Here is a 17121-nt window from a genome sequence, read left to right as displayed (position 1 = left end):
CCACTACTGACAGAAATATACATGATTGTCTTTGAAGAAACTGCCCTGAAAATTGCACCATTCACCGCAAAGCATTGGTTCCGCAAAGTAGATGATGTCCCAGCCCTCCTGGACGACAACCAAGATCCGGAGGCCCTGCTGCAACACTTGAATTCCCAACACACAAGAATTCAGTTCACAATGGAAGGAGAGACACACCAACAGCTTCCCTTCCTGGACATTCTTCTCCACTGACGCCAACAATCCATAGCCACCAGTGTTTACCGTAAACCAACACATACGGCTCAGTATATTCATCACCAGTCCAACCATCACCCCGAGATCAAGAAAGGCACAGTAGCTACCCTGGCACGAAGAGCAAAAACAGTCTGCAGTCCAGACAGTCTCCACAGCGAATTAAAACGCCTGAAATCAACCTTCCAAGACCTTATCGTGTACCCACCCCATCTAGTCAGCGACACCATCACCAAGACCCTGAAAGAAACTGTTAAGTCAACTAAACCTGAACCTTCCCCCATCAGAATTTACTTACCATACCATGGCCAGATAAGTCATCGCATCAGCCGTCTCATCAAGAAAACAACAGGAATAGACGTCAACTTCCGTAGCGACACCATCCCGAAAACACTACTATCAGCTAATGGACGCCAGCCAACAACACCTAAATGCAACAATCCAGCAGGATACATCTACCAGATCCAATGTAGTAAAGAGACATATATTGGAGAAACCGGTCGAGCAGTGGCTATCAGGTTAAAAGAACACAAAACATCAGAATCAGAAGTCTGTTGTATGTGAACACATCATGCACAATCCCATAAGATCATAATCAATCATAAGATTGTTTGGGACAACACCAGGACATTAGTTAGGAACGCCAATGACTTCAAAAGACGGAAGCTCCTAGAAGCCATTGCAATCAAGCGGAACAAACCCTCAATCAACAGAGACGGTAGTGTTTACCTACCCTATGCATGGAACCACCTTATCCTCAGTGACTAACCTTTATTGTAAACCAAAAGCCACTGTGTTCTGTAATCTGATTGGTTGAAAAACATGATCAAATGGTATTAGATTCCCGGAAACTGAAAGACTATTCACTGCGTATTGACACGCAAACAATTGCTTTGTTGTGTCATCAACAGTGGTGACGTAATTCAAATCATATTGTGACGTAAAGTTAGAATGACGTCACAAATGAGCAACTCCAGATGCTACCATAGGAACCAGCTGATACGGCCAGCTGATGACACTTCACTGCTGTACCCCTACTCGATGTAAACGAGTGCAGACAGTAAAACGCCTTTGGTTTACTTTTTTGTTTACAATGTCGATAAACATCATGTGTTGGCCGTCAGTTCCAAATGCATTCCCGTGCTTCAAATACTCAATAACACCCGGAAATTGGCCAACACATGATGTTTATCTCCAAAGTCGAAGCCTGTACATCAATTAATAGAAACCTGTATATCTTGTTACCCATTGTTATCTATCTACTGTTATGTATATATATACTACACCCCTTTAGTTTTACCTCACTTCACCTAAAGAAGAGACTAGGAACTCTCTCGAAAGGTTGTGACCTTGTATAATAAACAAGTTGAACCATAAAGCATTCTTAGTTTGATTCCACCCACTTCTAAATGCCTTTGAAACAACTTCCTATTACTCTTGGAATAGTCAGAAGAAGAATAAAACTACAGATTTGAAACACACTATCTCTGTTTGGTCTTATAATAGATAGAGTTTATTTGAGGAGAAATATCATTATGACATATTTTCGCAATTTCCGTTCGAAACCGAAGTTTTCCGATATGCACTATGAGAGACGGAGTCCAGTGCGCCGCGAGGAGCGCAAACGTTTCAAAATAAATAAATCCAGTCTATGCGCAAGTGAATGATTTTTGCGCATGTCTGCGCATGTTGTTACCCAAAACAATAATGGCGGACCTTAGTTTCAAGTGAAAGACACAGCGATGGAGTTGACGTATGAAATGTGGGATTTCAAGGCATCGGAAGTGGAAACTTACTGATATTTTCGAATTCTGTTTTCTTGTGGATTCTACATAGAAGCAAAACTGAAAAAATGCTAGCCGGTGGTTATTCGTATCCTTACAAGTCTTCGACGGTGTTGGTAGTGAATGAAATTCATTCATAAGTCATGAGGATTATCGGTTAGCTCATCCCACGGACGTGTAATCTTCCCTCTATTGTTATAAAGTTTTAATGGAAAGAGTTCCGCCCTTAACCCCATCTTTTCACATAGAATATTGCCACCTTCCCTGGTGTAATATTCCTACACACTGAAATAAGTTCATTGATGTCTTTTTCATATCTGCTCTAGTTTACTGAATGTATATTTAGGATGAGGTATGCATGTCAGTTTGTAATTTTGGCTTTTGATTGGGGCGGGGGTTACGGGCGGAGTTCTTACCTTAATTGAGAGTACAGCTTTCTGACTTGACCAAGTGTGATTATGAAACAAATAGTCATTTATTCATTGTGTGATTTTACTTTTGTGAGGTGAGGTTGGAGGGGCAGGCATCCAGAGATTGACATTAGCATTGATCACACACTTAATTCTATAATGAGACTTGTAAGTGTAAAAGGATATAATAAGTCATCCCATCAGACACAAGGTACAAGACTTCATTCTGTTTTGACATGTGAAGGTCCCGGGTAGAATAGGCCTTCAGCAACCCATGCTTGCCATAAAAGGTGAGTGTTCTTGTCGTAAGAGGCGACTAACGGGATCGGGTGGTCAGGCTCGCTGACTAGGTTAACACATGTCATCGATTCCCAACAGCACAGATCGATGCTCATGTTGTTGATCACTGGATTGTCTGGTCCAGACTCGATTATTTACAGACCACCACCATATAGCTGGAATATTGCTGTGTGTGGCGTAAAACTCAACTCACTCACTCACTTATTCCGAATTGTATATCTTTCTAAACAGACAAGTTCAAATATAAACACTTCTAAACAAAGTTTGTAAGTATTTTATTTTAGGGACCATGGATGATGAATTGAGATCATGAAGATATATGGTTTGATTCTCTGGATATGCATGCTTTCAAAGTATTTTAAGAAAACTTTTGAATTATATTAAGCTCAAATGAATTCAAATATGGTAGAACAGGTTAACAAGTGGGTAATGGTTTTGTTGTTTCGTAAGGTAAGAGATCTACAAAAGTTAGTTTCTTGTCATAAGAACCTTACCACTGTCATTACCTTGACAACTGTGCTAGAAAGCGTTACCAAACCTTGGAGAGGGAGCAGGTTGAACACTTGAAGACGATGAAGCAGGTGGAGAAGGGAGACATCATCGCTCGTACCAGAAGACTTACTCAGGAGACCAACAAGAGGAGGAAGTAAGTCAACTGTGTCAACAAGTGTGCTACAGTATCAAGCTTTGTCATGACAATATCCAAATATGAACTGAAATTATTCCATTTACAATTACACTTGTCTCTAATATTCCATGAAGAGGTGTAGATGTTGACATCATCATCACCATTATTCTTGACACCAGTGTCAGCATCGACATCAAAATGTTGTATCTATAACAACAAGAGGTTGTCTGTCCTTAAACAACCAGTAATCTCAATTCTTTTGTACTCTTTTTACCACTGCATATGAAAGACTTCTGGTTAGTCATAAACAGAACACCATTTATTTTTGAAAAAAACTTGTGGTTAATTAATACCAAGCGCTCAAAAGTTACTAAAAAGCCGTCTGCTTCTCTCTCATCCATAAACAAAACCGCAGACAGGTTATGTAACTCTGTCGCTGGAGCCCTGCAGTGACGTCATAGAAGGAACGATTTTCAGTTAGTTGTATAGAAAAGGTGTAGGAAGCTCGTCATTTTGCTGATTTCTCTGCGTCACCAAAGACATGTCAAATTGTTGTATTGCTGTCAGTTGCTCCCTGGGGTCGGGTGATGGTGTCACTATGCACAGATTTCCACTGGACCCTGTAGTTTGTGCTTAAATTGGTTGTTAGTGTGTGCGAAGCAGTAGTTAAATATGCATTTGAATCGTGGCCAAAAGGATTTTGCATGACACAACTTTTAACATAAGGACTTCTTCCTAGGAAGCAAGGTGGGGGTCGATGTGACATTAATATTGCAAGCAATATTTTATTGACCTCCACCTCCCTTCCAAGATTTAAATTGTTATGTTATAAGCAATGTCATGCAAAATCCTATTGTCCATCAATAAAATACATATTTTACTACCAGTAGAAAGTAATTTTGCTTTTGTAAGTCGGTGAAAACAAACTTAAATAGCATTCATCCTAAGACAGGGCGCCGTCATTTTTGAAAATCGTGAAGTCAAATCCATTGGAATTAATGAGATTATGGTTTGTTTTCATCAAGTTAGAAAATGAAAACTACTTTCTACTAGTAGTTAAATATGTATTTGAATCATAACCAAAAGTAGTTTGCATGACACAACCTGTAACATAACCTAAGCGAGGTCGGTGTTGAAGTGAAAATACTGCTTGGTTTGTAACGTTCACTCACCAGTGTGTAGACACTTGTCAATATACGTCTTAATGCTTGGTCTTATAATCCTAATTACTTTATAATCATACTTGTATGCATTTTGAAACTTAATAAAAAGAAGCAATCTGTGAATGTATAACAGGAATGTAACGTGTAGACATTTTATAGTTTGGATATATGAATCTTAATTCGCACACACACCCTTGTGTATGTCGTCTGCATCATTACACTTCAGGACGAAAACAATGATTCTGTTGAAAGCTACGACAATTTAATAAAAACAAAATGCAAATATTAAAATTAAAGTTATAGGAGCAATGTCGGGATATTACCTTGTTTGAGGAATGTATCCATCAATATCCACAAAAAACGAGTGATAAAAATTCATCTGCAGATTTCCCAAGTGATGTGTCTTTTAACAGTCTAATATACGAAAATGTGAAGTATCGTTGCAGTTTTTTCTCATTGCTATATAGTTTCATTGGTCACCCAATAGCACACCTGGCAACTAATTGCATAATGTGCATCATTCTTTTAAAAAAGTTATTTAGTTAGCCAATAATGAGCAATCAATCAATGTATTGGCAGTTATTGCTTTGAAAGAAGGAAGTTGTTTTTACATAGACACAGACACGATAGTGTGTATTTAGTATAGATTAGTATATGTACAGACATAAACACTACCTTTTGACAAATCCCCTATTTAAATCTGCATAAAAGTAATTAATTAATCAGCATGTTATCGGTTAATCCTTTGATCGATCCAGACACAAGAAATGCCAAAAGGAGACCTTTGTCGGGAAATCTAAGTGGCATTACCACTAATTATACCTGTTATAAATTCATTAACTGAGCATCAAGTGAATGATGACAAATAAGGTGTAGGTTTATACCACCTAACACGGATTACAACCTAGCGACACCAAGTGATTTTGACAGAATTGTCTATGAAAACAAGGGTTGTAACTCGAAAACTAGGCAAAGCAGGAGACAAAACTAAATGATAGTAGATTGTGAGAACATATAGCTTTCATTTTTCACAACAGCTGTCGCGATTTCAGGTTTGTACAAACCTGTAAACGAAATAGTTTACACCTTGAAATGTAGATGAATTCTGCATAGACCCTCATAGCTATACCTACAATTATGTCACGGAGACATGCCGCTCTGATTGGTTGAAATTTCATTTGCGGCTGAGAATTGTGCACTGCAGTCAAAAAGGTAATTAAAGAGAGAAATGAGCAGTTATTATTAGGGTTATTTTAGGCTGCTAAACTGGTTTTGAAAGGCAAGCTGTCATTGATATTGACACAAGAGCTTAAATACTGAGGGATAACAACAGGTGAAAGTGATATCAGCTACAATTCAGCTGGGGGTCTGGGGTGGAAACAATGTATCTAAGAAGTAAGTTACAATGAAATTCTGAAATTTGATAGCCCAAGTGGGACAGATGTGGGTACTTGACATTGATAAGTGGGACCCCACCCCACTAAATATTTTCTCCACGGATTTAGACAAATCTCGATCGATTGATTTGCATTTAATTCCCTCGATTTCTGTGCAGTCGTGGAAAAATTGCCATCCCTGAATACTTCTGTTACAGCAATGCATTGCAGTACCCTTTAATGTTACCATTATTTGCATTGCAGAGCGCAGGCCCAGAAAAGGAAACATGAACTGAAAAGAGAGGAGAAAAGGAGGCAGGACATCTTGAACCGGCGTCGTGAGGAACAGCAAAAGGCCACTGAGAAATACCAGCGATCTACCATCCCATCCAGTAGATCCAGCAGCCGCAGGTCTTCACCCACACACACAACAACTGGGATAGAAGAGGCCTTGAGGCTCATCAGAGGAACTCCACCTCTGTCACGACAGAGCAGCCTCTCATCCACTGGCAGTCATAAAGGTAGAACTTCTCCTCGAGCTTTCGGGACATACAACCATGATCCACTAAATAGACCCTACTTTAACAAGTACTCTAGTCGGCATTTGAGGCCACAGTCTACATCCGATCGTGCCCAGGAACATGCAGATATGCGTGACAAGTCGCTGCGGAACTACACCGACAGCCGGACTCTGTTTGAGCAGCAGCTAGAGCAGCATCAGCAGCTTCTTTTGGAGGATCAGAAGAAGTCTCTCCACATCTTTAACCAGGCTATTCAACGTGAGATGGATGCCGATTCCAAACTGGAAGGCACTGAAGAAGTTGTAGAAGAAATGTCATGGATGAATCGTAGTGACAGTTTGTCAAGTGTTGACAGTCTAGATGCTTCACGAGAGTCATTCGGAAAAGACAGACCTCAGACAGCAAGTACAGTCTCAAGATCCACTACCTATCCTAGACCTGTCCAACCTAAGGCCACACCCCTTGTTGGGAGAGTAACTCCAAACAGTGCTAATGTTACTATGACAGATGACTCCTTAGAGTCCAAACCATTCCAAGTGGAGTATCATGATGCCAAACCTCCTACAACGAATTATGATAGAGGTGCAATTATAGGGCCTATCATGAGTAATAGAAATCAGGAACAGTCTTTTGTTCTTCATTCTCTTCTCCAGGAAGCCCCTCATTCCTCAGCAGCAATCATGAGCCAGCAACAAGTAGGACAGCAACAACAGATGTATCAGATGGGGCAGCAACAACAGATGCATCAGGTGGTGCATGAGGCAAATGCAGGGAGTTACCCAGGACAGTTGCCACCACACCCCAGCCATGTGGACTCCTACCTTCCCATCTACACCCAGCCCACCTTGCCCGATAACACAGGGGTGCTGACCGAGCCTAGTATAAGTGCTGGGTATGTTCTACCTTCAAGTGTGAAGGAGAAACATGATTACTCCCAAGCGACCACTCTGTCAACTCTGTCCCTCTCTAATCCCATCAGTCAGGCCAGTCCATCATACATGTCTCCATCTGTCTCCAAACAGAGCCTTCCACCTGCAGCCACCCATGCCGGCATTGCCAACTCTCCACCTTCAAACCCAGCGCCGGTTTCCTGTACATTGGCAGCAACTGTGTCCACTACAAGTTCATGCCCACGCCCCATTCCAGCTGTCACACAAACAGGAAGTAAAGACAATGTCAGCAGCCCAACACCATCAAAGTGCACAGAATCAGCGAACATCGTTAATGGAACTCTTGGACTGGTTCATGGTAAGCTGGCAGTTCTTGCTAATATTGAAGCAGTAGCCAATGATAAATTGCCTAGCAAACAACAGGCCACCCAGCCATCCAAAACAATTCCAAAGAAATCTGTATCAGATTTTGAACCTAGAGAGGTGAAGAGCATTCTCAAGAGGCCAGAAACAAGCAAACTGAAAAAGGTGGCCTCCACAGGCAGCTTGCAGACCACAGGATTACGAGTGAAAGACAGCATTGAGATTGCCAGGGGTAACCACAGATCTGATCAAAGTCGAAAAGGCAGAGGGGTAAGTGATCTATTTATAGATGACCTTTTGTATTACCATTGCATTGCAATAACATTTTACCCTTCAACTTCACAGCTGGTTTGTCAATGTATGTATCAACACAGTGGGTGCTACATTCACTGACTCCTGTTTGGGCATGATATAATGGTATTCATGGTATAATGTATGAAAGTAGCCTTACCTGTATGGAAATGTGTTAAATATCTCCCGTCATGTCCTTTCTTTCTATAAGATCTTTATAACTTTCAGTACTTTCAATATGAAACAAGACAAAATTGTGTCTAGGGACACAGATGCCCCCGCTGCTGTAGGAAGCATTTGAGAGTGCTCTGGTGATGAATTTCTACGAAACAAATTCAGTATACATCAGTGCAACTATGAGATGCACACCTCTTAAGTCCCAATGAAACATTTGAATAAGTTTAATCAATTCTGTTGAGCAGTTTTTATGGAGAAGTGGATAGACTTCATCCCCTATTTCACTATCATCAAAAATCAAAAAGAAATTCAACAAAATTTATCAAGTTCAAGTGTCCCTAAACTTACTAAAAACTATAAGACACAAATTATGACATGCACACCTTTAGGGTCTTTATAAACGACTTATGTAAGCTAAATGAGTTTTGTGCAGTGTTTTTGGGAGAAGTGGATAAAGTACACCCCCTCTTGTCATGATGAACAGGATGAATAGAACCAAATTTTAGTAAGTTCAAACATCTGTAGAAGTGACAAGAATAAGAAATTGGATGAACAAGGTATTTGATGCACACCTTTAGAGTTTCAATGAAACACATGTAGAAACTCAATCAATTCTGTTGAGTTGCTTTTGTGGAGAAGTGGATAGACTTCAACCCCTATAACACTCTGTTCAGAGAGAAATTCAACAAACTTCATGTAAGTTCAAACCGCGTTAAAATTGGAAAAGTAAATAAAATACAAAATCAGAATTTGAGATGCACACCTTTAGAGTCAACTATAAATCACATGTGTAATCTAAAAGAACTCCATAATGAAGTTTTTGAGGAGAAGTGGATAACACCTACACCTACCCCATAACAGAACATTCAGAGAGAAATTCAACAAAATTTATGTAAGTTCAGATGGCATTAATATTGAAAAATAAATAAAATACAAAACTGGAATCATTCTCTTCCCACGGAGGTTACTTGTCATATCTTCCTACGAACCTCTGTTCTAATACGGCCATATTTCGCGGTTCTCATAAAATCCCCTCACAGCAAAAAATGGCAGCAGATTTATCTCCCTTTTTTTCTGTCCAATCAGAACACGTGTTACATCGACTTAGATTCAACTTGACAAATCCAAGCAATGTGGAGAAACAAAAATGAGAAGACTGATTTCTGTCTAGAGGAAACATTCGAGTATCGCACTCAGGAGGAGGTTCTAGTTTTCACGATGCATCTGGAAATTACCGAGATCTTTTGAATGATCACTTTTGAAACAAGGTCGCTGATTGCACTACTAAATCTGAATGCCTCCAATCATGAGTCTTGAATATTCGCACCATGAAAGGGTTGTATTAGAACAGAGGTTACGTAGGAAGATGTGACGAGTAACCACTGTGGGAAGAGAATGAATTGAAATATGAGATGCACATTTTTAGAGTCCCTATAAAGCTCATATGTAATGTAAATGAATTCCATAAATTAATGTTTGAGGAGAAGTGGATAACGTACAGCCCCTTCATCCCCTATTACACTACCATCATAGAGAAATTCAGCAAAATGTACTTAAGTTCAAATATATCTTAACTTATTAAAAGACCAATAAAATACAAGATATGAGATGCTCACTATTAGAGTTGCCATAAAGTACATGTGTAATGTAAATGAATTTCATTAAGTAGTGTTTGAGGAGAAGTGGATAGCGTACACCTATCCTATAACGTTATATTCAGAGACAAATTCAACAAAATTTATGTAAGTTCAAATGGTATTAAAACTGAAAAAATAAATAAAATACAGAATCAAAATATGAGATGCACACCTTTCGAGTCACTATAAAGCACATTAAATTCCATAAAGTAGTTTTTGAGAAGTGGATAATGTACACCCGCCCCCTCGTAACATATTACACAGTCAAAATAGAAAAATTTTACAAAATTGACCTAAGTTCAAATGTGTCTAAACTTACAAAAAACACAATAAAATGCAAAAAGAAAATGTAAGATGCACACCATTAGAGTCCCAAGAAAACCCTGGTTGACACCTGTCATCGATTCCCATTTGCTCAGATTGATGCTCATTCTGTTGATCACTGGATTGTCTGGTCCAGACTCGATTATTTACAGACCACCACCATGTAGCTGGAATATTGCTGAGTGTGGCAGAAAGCTGAACTGACTCACTCACTCAATATGAAAAATCTTTTAGTTGCACCAGTGCTGACAATTTCCTCAAGCCAACAATAGTGTCATGAAGAAGGAAATCATATTGTGATGATCTGATTGTTGCAGTCAGGAAAGAAGAGCGTGAGGTTTGCTGACTTGCACTATGACGAGGATATTCCTGAGGATAATGACAGTGTAGACAGCAACACTGAGAATGCTGCGCCGGTCAAGAAGGTCACTCAGAACAGCGAAAGTACTGGACAAGGTAAGCAGCAGCAACCACAGGGCGTGTTATCTGAATATGTAACATTTAGATCCTAACTACTGTCTCTTAACAACATAATAACATCAGATAGGGTTAACAGAAAATGTTTTAAAGACATATGTGTGATGCATAAAACTTTGCTCCTGTTCAGATTATGTTACTATTGCCATAGGCTGATCCAGATAGGGTGTAGGGGGGTGCGCCAAATCTTATGTCCTTAAAGGTTTATCAAATGACCATTGGAACTCCTCTGAAAATGGATGAAAATTAGCTGCTTTCTCAAAAAGCTGTATCCGCCCCTGAATGAGAAGAGATTGTGGCCAGTGAATGTGTTATTTCATCTGTACCATGTCCATGAGGACAAATACCAAGAACTTGCCATCTTGGAATAGTTTTCAGTAGTTGATGAAGCCTCATATTTAGTTATCAAAAACATGAGCTACTGATTTTTCATGTGTAACAGCAGTTTACTGTTACCTGCTTAATGATAGGTACATGTATTTCATGCGATTCTTTCTTTTGTTTATAGTACATGCACATCTGAATCAATGTGATCAGTGTTGTAATGCTCAAAGTGATCCTTTATCTAAGGTGCCTCTAAGCCTGCCCTGCGACAGCGCCCAGTCTCAGCCAAGGTGTCAGGTTCCAATAGGGTAAACCGACTGACTCGGGCAGCCAGTGCCGGCACTCTCAGACCCGGGCAGCAACAACATGCTCAGGACAGACCCAGAGCTGCAGCCCACATCATAGCTCACTCTATCGAAGGAAACGACTACCTCAGTGGCAACCAAGGCAAGAAGGTTACAGTGACAACCAACAACTTCATGGGTAAAGTCCCCGTGGCCATACCAAAGCAGGCAACGTCAGCTCCCTCCCAGGGTGTCATATACACAGCTACCAGTCCCTACACTGACTTGACCGGAGATGTGACAAGTGTGCTGCAGAAGGCTGATAGCGTAGCTGCTGCCTACCAGACCAAATATGTGACTGCTCCTATCAACAGCCACCTGACACCAGATTCCGCATCTGACGCCTTGAACAAAAACCAGCCAGTTTACAATGAGAATGGACTCCGTATTGATCGGACTCCCACTGATGATGAGATTAACTGGCTGTGGGAGAAGGTGAGGACCTGTCTGAACCGTGAGCCGACCCCATCGGAGAAGAAGACGACTGCAAGTCTTGTAGCTGCTGATCCTTCCCTGAGTCGCCAGGCTGCACCTGTCTCTAACAAGTACATAGATGGCCAATCTCTTGGTTTGACCGGCAACACCCGTGTGAACACTGCCCTGTTCAGTAACACAGTGCAGCACCAAGCCATCAACAACATGGCCAGCAGACAGAAGCCGGCGAGTGCTAACAATGGAGGTTACATGCGCAAGTTTGGTATGTTGCAGCAGCGGAAGAATCAGTCCCACTCAGCAAAGAGGAACACACAGCCTCCTACATTCAGCCACTTGGAGCCACAGGAGAGTGACAGTCTCCAGCCTAATTGTGAGTACAAGTCAAGAATCACTGCCCACATTGTTAGTTGGTCTTCACTTTTGGGGCACAATTATACTTTTGTGTCGTTCTTGTAGTCACTGCAGGATTCCATAGCACTGTTCTGCAGAACCTGTTTCTGTATATGCTTCTGTTACAGAGCTTTCATACTATGTTAAAGAGAAAGATATTTTTTTGAGCTAGTGTTTTGAACTGTTGTCCAGTCAGATTAAGAAGCCTACATACATCAGTTGTTGGAAATAGAACATCAACGAATCTGTGTGTAAGTATGCACATTAATCCTGTAGTTGTCCTGTCTTGTAATTAGACATGTTTGCATGTATGGACATATATTTGTAACCTAATATTTTAGTTTGTTAACTAGTTTTGGTGGTAGCTAAGAACCACAAAATAACATTGTTTCTTATAATAAATGACGACAAAAATATAGCATTCTTATCAATTAACATTGTTGTACATGGTTTGATTCTTTAAATAATTTCACAGATATCAGTGCACATTATCATGATTAATAACAATAAGTTGTGTCCCACTGGTATGGATTGATGTTCATCCATACCATACTGGATCGTCAGGTCAAGACTATTTACAGACTGCCGCCATATAACTGGAATATTGATGCAGCATGTGGCTTAGAACACAAACCAAACGCAAACCCTCTGGTATAATAGTTACATGATCTTCCTCCAGTGACTGAGAGTATGGCAACGTTCCTGGCTGCAGAGCACTTTGCAGGGAAGAGCATGTCTGACAGCCAGGTGCAGCTGGCTCTTGAGGAGGCACAGAGACGGCAGCAGGAGATCCGTGCACTTATATCCCGAGGAGCCGCAGGTAATGCAAGTGTTGAATACAGTCTCCAGAATTCATATGTGTTCCATTTGCTTATGAAGTGCTGAAGTTTTCTATCACAAAAGTGTTTTTAGACATCACTGTCAAATGTGTTAAAATTAATGCAGGACTGCAGATATGGCCTTATTTTGAACAGGTCCATCGGCGTTGTCACTAGAGGAACAGAAGCTGCTGGAGTCTCTTGAACACTTGGATGACAAACTTAAAAGTAGGTACATGTGCATTCCACAATAGAGTTAAGTTGATGCTATATATTTTTGACGAGTGAGACACTTTGTTTCTTCAGTCAGGGTCTAGACATTCAAGATTCTAATTTGGCATTGTCTCTTTAAATTGAGGTTATGCTTTAACTGGTTGACTAATATATGCTATTTGAAAGTAGTTAAAGGACATCCAGTTTATTCATATGACTGAATATAATATAACTTTGGACATTACATATTAACTTTTGTCATCTGAACTAGTTGAGTGATCTTTGACCAATTTAGAGAAGTGAGCATTTCATGTTTTGAGTTAAAAGACCAACAATGAACTTTGAAGTGCTTTTATCAAACTTGCTTGTGCTGCTTGTATTCGTAAGTTTAGTCCTACAGCTTGCATCAGGAACATCTTTTCCAAACAGTTGGGACATTGGTATCCCCTCTGTCATCAGACACTGTTCATATGTTAACATTATGGGGATACCTTCTATTTGTTGAGATTCAGGGTATATAGCTTCACCCTATGACTCTTGGAAAGTCAGTATGCAGTGTGAGATAACATTCTTTTTTTGAGGGCAATATTTCTTCCGAAGTAAATGTTTGATGTACTGATTACACAATGCCATTTAGAAATTGTCAGATCTGACACGTTATATTTTGGATTACACTTTCTTATTAAAGTATTTTTCTAGTACTTTTTGAACCCATTTTCTTCGTTGGGCACCTGATTGCCAGTACATAAAGTCAGTCACTTAACCCATTTGGCCACTGTGACTTCAACCCCCAAAATACCAGAATCAGTGTATGAAATAAGGGTCGTCCGACCGCCTGAGACGGGCTAGATTTCTGAGAGATTGCCTAAATATTCAGCTTGCCAGCCTGATGGTCTGGTAATTTTTTTTAGATGTCCAATACATCTGAGTAAATTCACCAAATCTTGGTTTCTGGTCTGGTTAAATTCTATTTGGGCTGGTAACAAGTTACCAGCTGGGTTCAGGCTTGCTGGGTTCAGGCTTATTTAATACTCTGCTGGAATCTGTACTGTAGTGTAGTCCTAACTATAACATATATTACATTTGATGTTCTGTTTATAGTTTCAGAGAGCAAGCACAAGTCTGGCAGCACAGTCTCCCCTGGCCATGGTCAACATCACCTTGTACATGATGGTAATCAGGCTACATTTCAGGTAATTTCTCATAGTTTCATACTCACAGCCAGGTTACTTGTATAAGTTGTAATTTTAGTCAGTTTTGTTCTGAGGCTATAGTTTTGTGAGAAAGTTCTCTAGTTACAGTTGCATCAGTTACAGTGATCTGCAGATCATAAATGTAACCATTATCGTAGTGATTCCTATTTCTGTCTCAGGTCCATGGTCGCCCCGCTTGGTGATGTCAAGTATGTCTTAGCATGTCCTCTGGTTGTCTTGCTACTTCTCCTCTTCACTAGTCTCTCACTCTCTCTCTCACTACTTCTTATCATCATGTCTCTCGGTCTCTCTCACTTCTCACTAGTCTCTTTCACTTCTCCTCACTAGTCCCTCTGTCTCTCTCACTAGTTCTCCTGTCTCTAATGCTACTTCTCACTAGTCTCTCACTGCCTGTCTATGTCTGCACTGATTACACAGCTTGTTTTTATGACAGACCTCCTCTTCTGCTTTCTGCTATTTTATAGGTGTTAAAAAAGCTAGATGTGTGTACACAGAAGAGAACTGTAGAAACATTCCAGCATGTGTGTAGTGTTAACATTGGTGTTTTAAGTAGTGTATATATGTAGTATGTACAGATGGAAGTAATACAACTGGTCAGGTGGTCTGTGTGGTACATGTCCCCCTGCCTCTTAAAGCTTAAGGGAAGGTTTGGAAAGATGACATTAGATGGGACATTAGATGGAAGGGGTAAAGAAGGAGATGGAATGGGTGGGGCTAGAGATGGCAGGGTGGGACATTACATTGAAGGAGTAAAGATGGAATGGGTGGGCTTAGAGTTGGAAGGCGTGGGACATTAGATGGAAGTGGCAAAGATGGACGGGTAGGGATAGGTGGAAAGGGTACGTGAGTGTATGGAGGAAATGTATTAAGTGGACAGGGGCTATCATCACTTTTATTTCTCAGTTATTCTCCTCCCATAAGGCTTGATAGCAGTGTGTAGGGGTGATGTGAAAAGATATTTGGATGGTCTGATGTGGATCAGGTACAAAGCCAGCTGAAATCTTCCTCTCTTCAGTACACTGTTTATGTTGCATGACACTTCAGCATTTCAAGATATTATGAATGATTTCAAAACACTGAGAACATGAAAACTTCATGAAGCTTGAAGTAAGTCAACAGATTTTACAGAAAGGTTCTATTTAAATGATTGGATTCTATTCCAAACATTGTGAAGCATGATTCAAGTATGATGTCAGCTTGGAACGTGTTGTATCAGTTAGAGCATGATGCCCAGATTTTCAGGAGTGATTTTCACTGCAGTCAATCAATAATGGCAGCATTTCAGGTCCTTTTATGTTGTGTTTTTCATTATTGATGTTTGTTGTCTAATTCATGTATGAGTGGTCCTAATCAACTAGTTGAACTACTTTCTTTTGTAGTCTGGAGGATTTCGGGGTCATCTACCAATTTCGCAGGCACAGCGTGGACACATTCCTGGCAACAGTACACGACAGAGGGTCCAGTCAGCCAGACACTACCACTAGAGGGTGCCACTGCATCCACCATGCTCTAGCGACTAGTTCTCCAGATGAGATGAAAGGGGATATACAGATGGACATTCCTGTAAAACTCAGCCATGTTATAACCACTTATGGTTCATTTCACTTGATCTGTGGTCATGTGACTGTCATATGGTGTACGTTGTAGTCTTTACAGAATAAGGGCTGTACATACAGCAGTATTTGTCTAGGAGTTGAAGCTGCTGTAACAGTAAAGATTCCACTGTTAATTAGCTGGACTCTGCTGCTTTTGTACATGTCCATTATGAGCACATGGCTGTGGGAGGCTTGTTCAAGATAACTGATGTCGCTGTGGTACATCAGGCAATGATCTGTAACAATTTATCATTATTATTTCATGGTTTTCATTTTATTAGTTACCAAATGAACTTTCTAGTTACCAAATGAATTTACTGGTTGTCAAACAAGTATAACGACACTCTGACAATGACCCAGGTACTAGGAGCTACTTTCAAGACAGTTCTATGAGGATCATGGATGCCCTTGACTTAAAACACAACAGTTTTTGTCAGGGAAAAGCACTCTCCTTCTGATTAATATGAAATGTACAAAGTTTATTTACAGAATCAAGCTTTAAAGCAGTATTAGCATGATTAGCTTATATCACATGATAGGTTTACTCCGTCCATGGTATTTTATGTTGTTACATTCCAAAGTTTGTCCATATTTTTGTTGTTGACAGATTCTGTTTAATGAATCAGTTCTAGTTGTCTTATTGTAAGCAAGAGTATCATTCCGTCCACTTTCATAGTGAAGTTTTTATGTTGCAGTTTATTTATTGTTCAAAGTTACTGTATAATAGTGTCTACAAATTAGCTAGAAAACCATATCCTGGACAGCCTTGTAACCATGGTACCACCTATAACAGCTTCACGGTACATGTAATTTTAATGTTACCTCATTCCTGTAATTTGTGATAAGTGCCTTGAAACTGTTCTCCACAAATATCTTGTTAATATGTTGATTGAATGCACTCTGCATTCTTGATGTTGACGAAAATAACATTCCAATATGGCAGTACTTATTTGTTTAAGATATTTCCAAACTGTCACGCTCCATTATTGTTGAAAAATATTGAGATCTTGTAAATCATGTTCTTTAAAATTAGGTGCTTTCTAACATTCCTGAGAGCTGCAATAAAGCAAGATTTTTTTCTAATTTGTTATTCTATATCCTCTTCACATGGACAGGATATGTATCACAGAAGGGACAATGCAACTTGCACCTCTACACTCAGTGGCAATAAATGCACATCCATATTGATAAAGCTCACCTGGAGACACATGCC

At 40.0% G+C, this 17121-nt stretch overlaps 1 protein-coding gene across 1 annotated transcript; it reads left to right on the top strand.

Moving 5' to 3' along the window:
• The first annotated feature begins 1920 nt into the window (after positions 1-1920).
• LOC137287509 (uncharacterized) lies at positions 1921-16991 on the top strand. Its single transcript, XM_067819847.1, has 9 exons — positions 1921-2106; positions 3252-3374; positions 6160-7939; positions 10416-10554; positions 11146-12048; positions 12748-12888; positions 13043-13114; positions 14201-14292; positions 15693-16991. The coding sequence occupies exons 1-9, from the start codon at positions 2087-2089 to the stop codon at positions 15795-15797; spliced, it is 3375 nt and encodes a 1124-aa protein (XP_067675948.1). The 5' UTR covers positions 1921-2086; the 3' UTR covers positions 15798-16991.
• The last annotated feature ends 130 nt before the right edge of the window (positions 16992-17121 follow it).

Source organism: Haliotis asinina, chromosome 6, assembly GCF_037392515.1.
Source record: "Haliotis asinina isolate JCU_RB_2024 chromosome 6, JCU_Hal_asi_v2, whole genome shotgun sequence".
NCBI lineage: Eukaryota > Metazoa > Mollusca > Gastropoda > Lepetellida > Haliotidae > Haliotis > Haliotis asinina.
The sequence above is the reverse complement of the archived record's forward strand: the minus strand, read 5'-3'. Positions and strand labels throughout refer to the sequence as shown.

Coding starts and splice junctions, on each gene's coding strand:
- LOC137287509 (XM_067819847.1), top strand. CDS start 2,087: ATGCTAGCCGGTGGTTATTC. Junction 2,107..3,251: donor ATGCTAGCCGGTGGTTATTC/GTATCCTTACAA, acceptor CAACTGTGCTAG/AAAGCGTTACCAAACCTTGG. Junction 10,555..11,145: donor CAGCGAAAGTACTGGACAAG/GTAAGCAGCAGC, acceptor CCTTTATCTAAG/GTGCCTCTAAGCCTGCCCTG.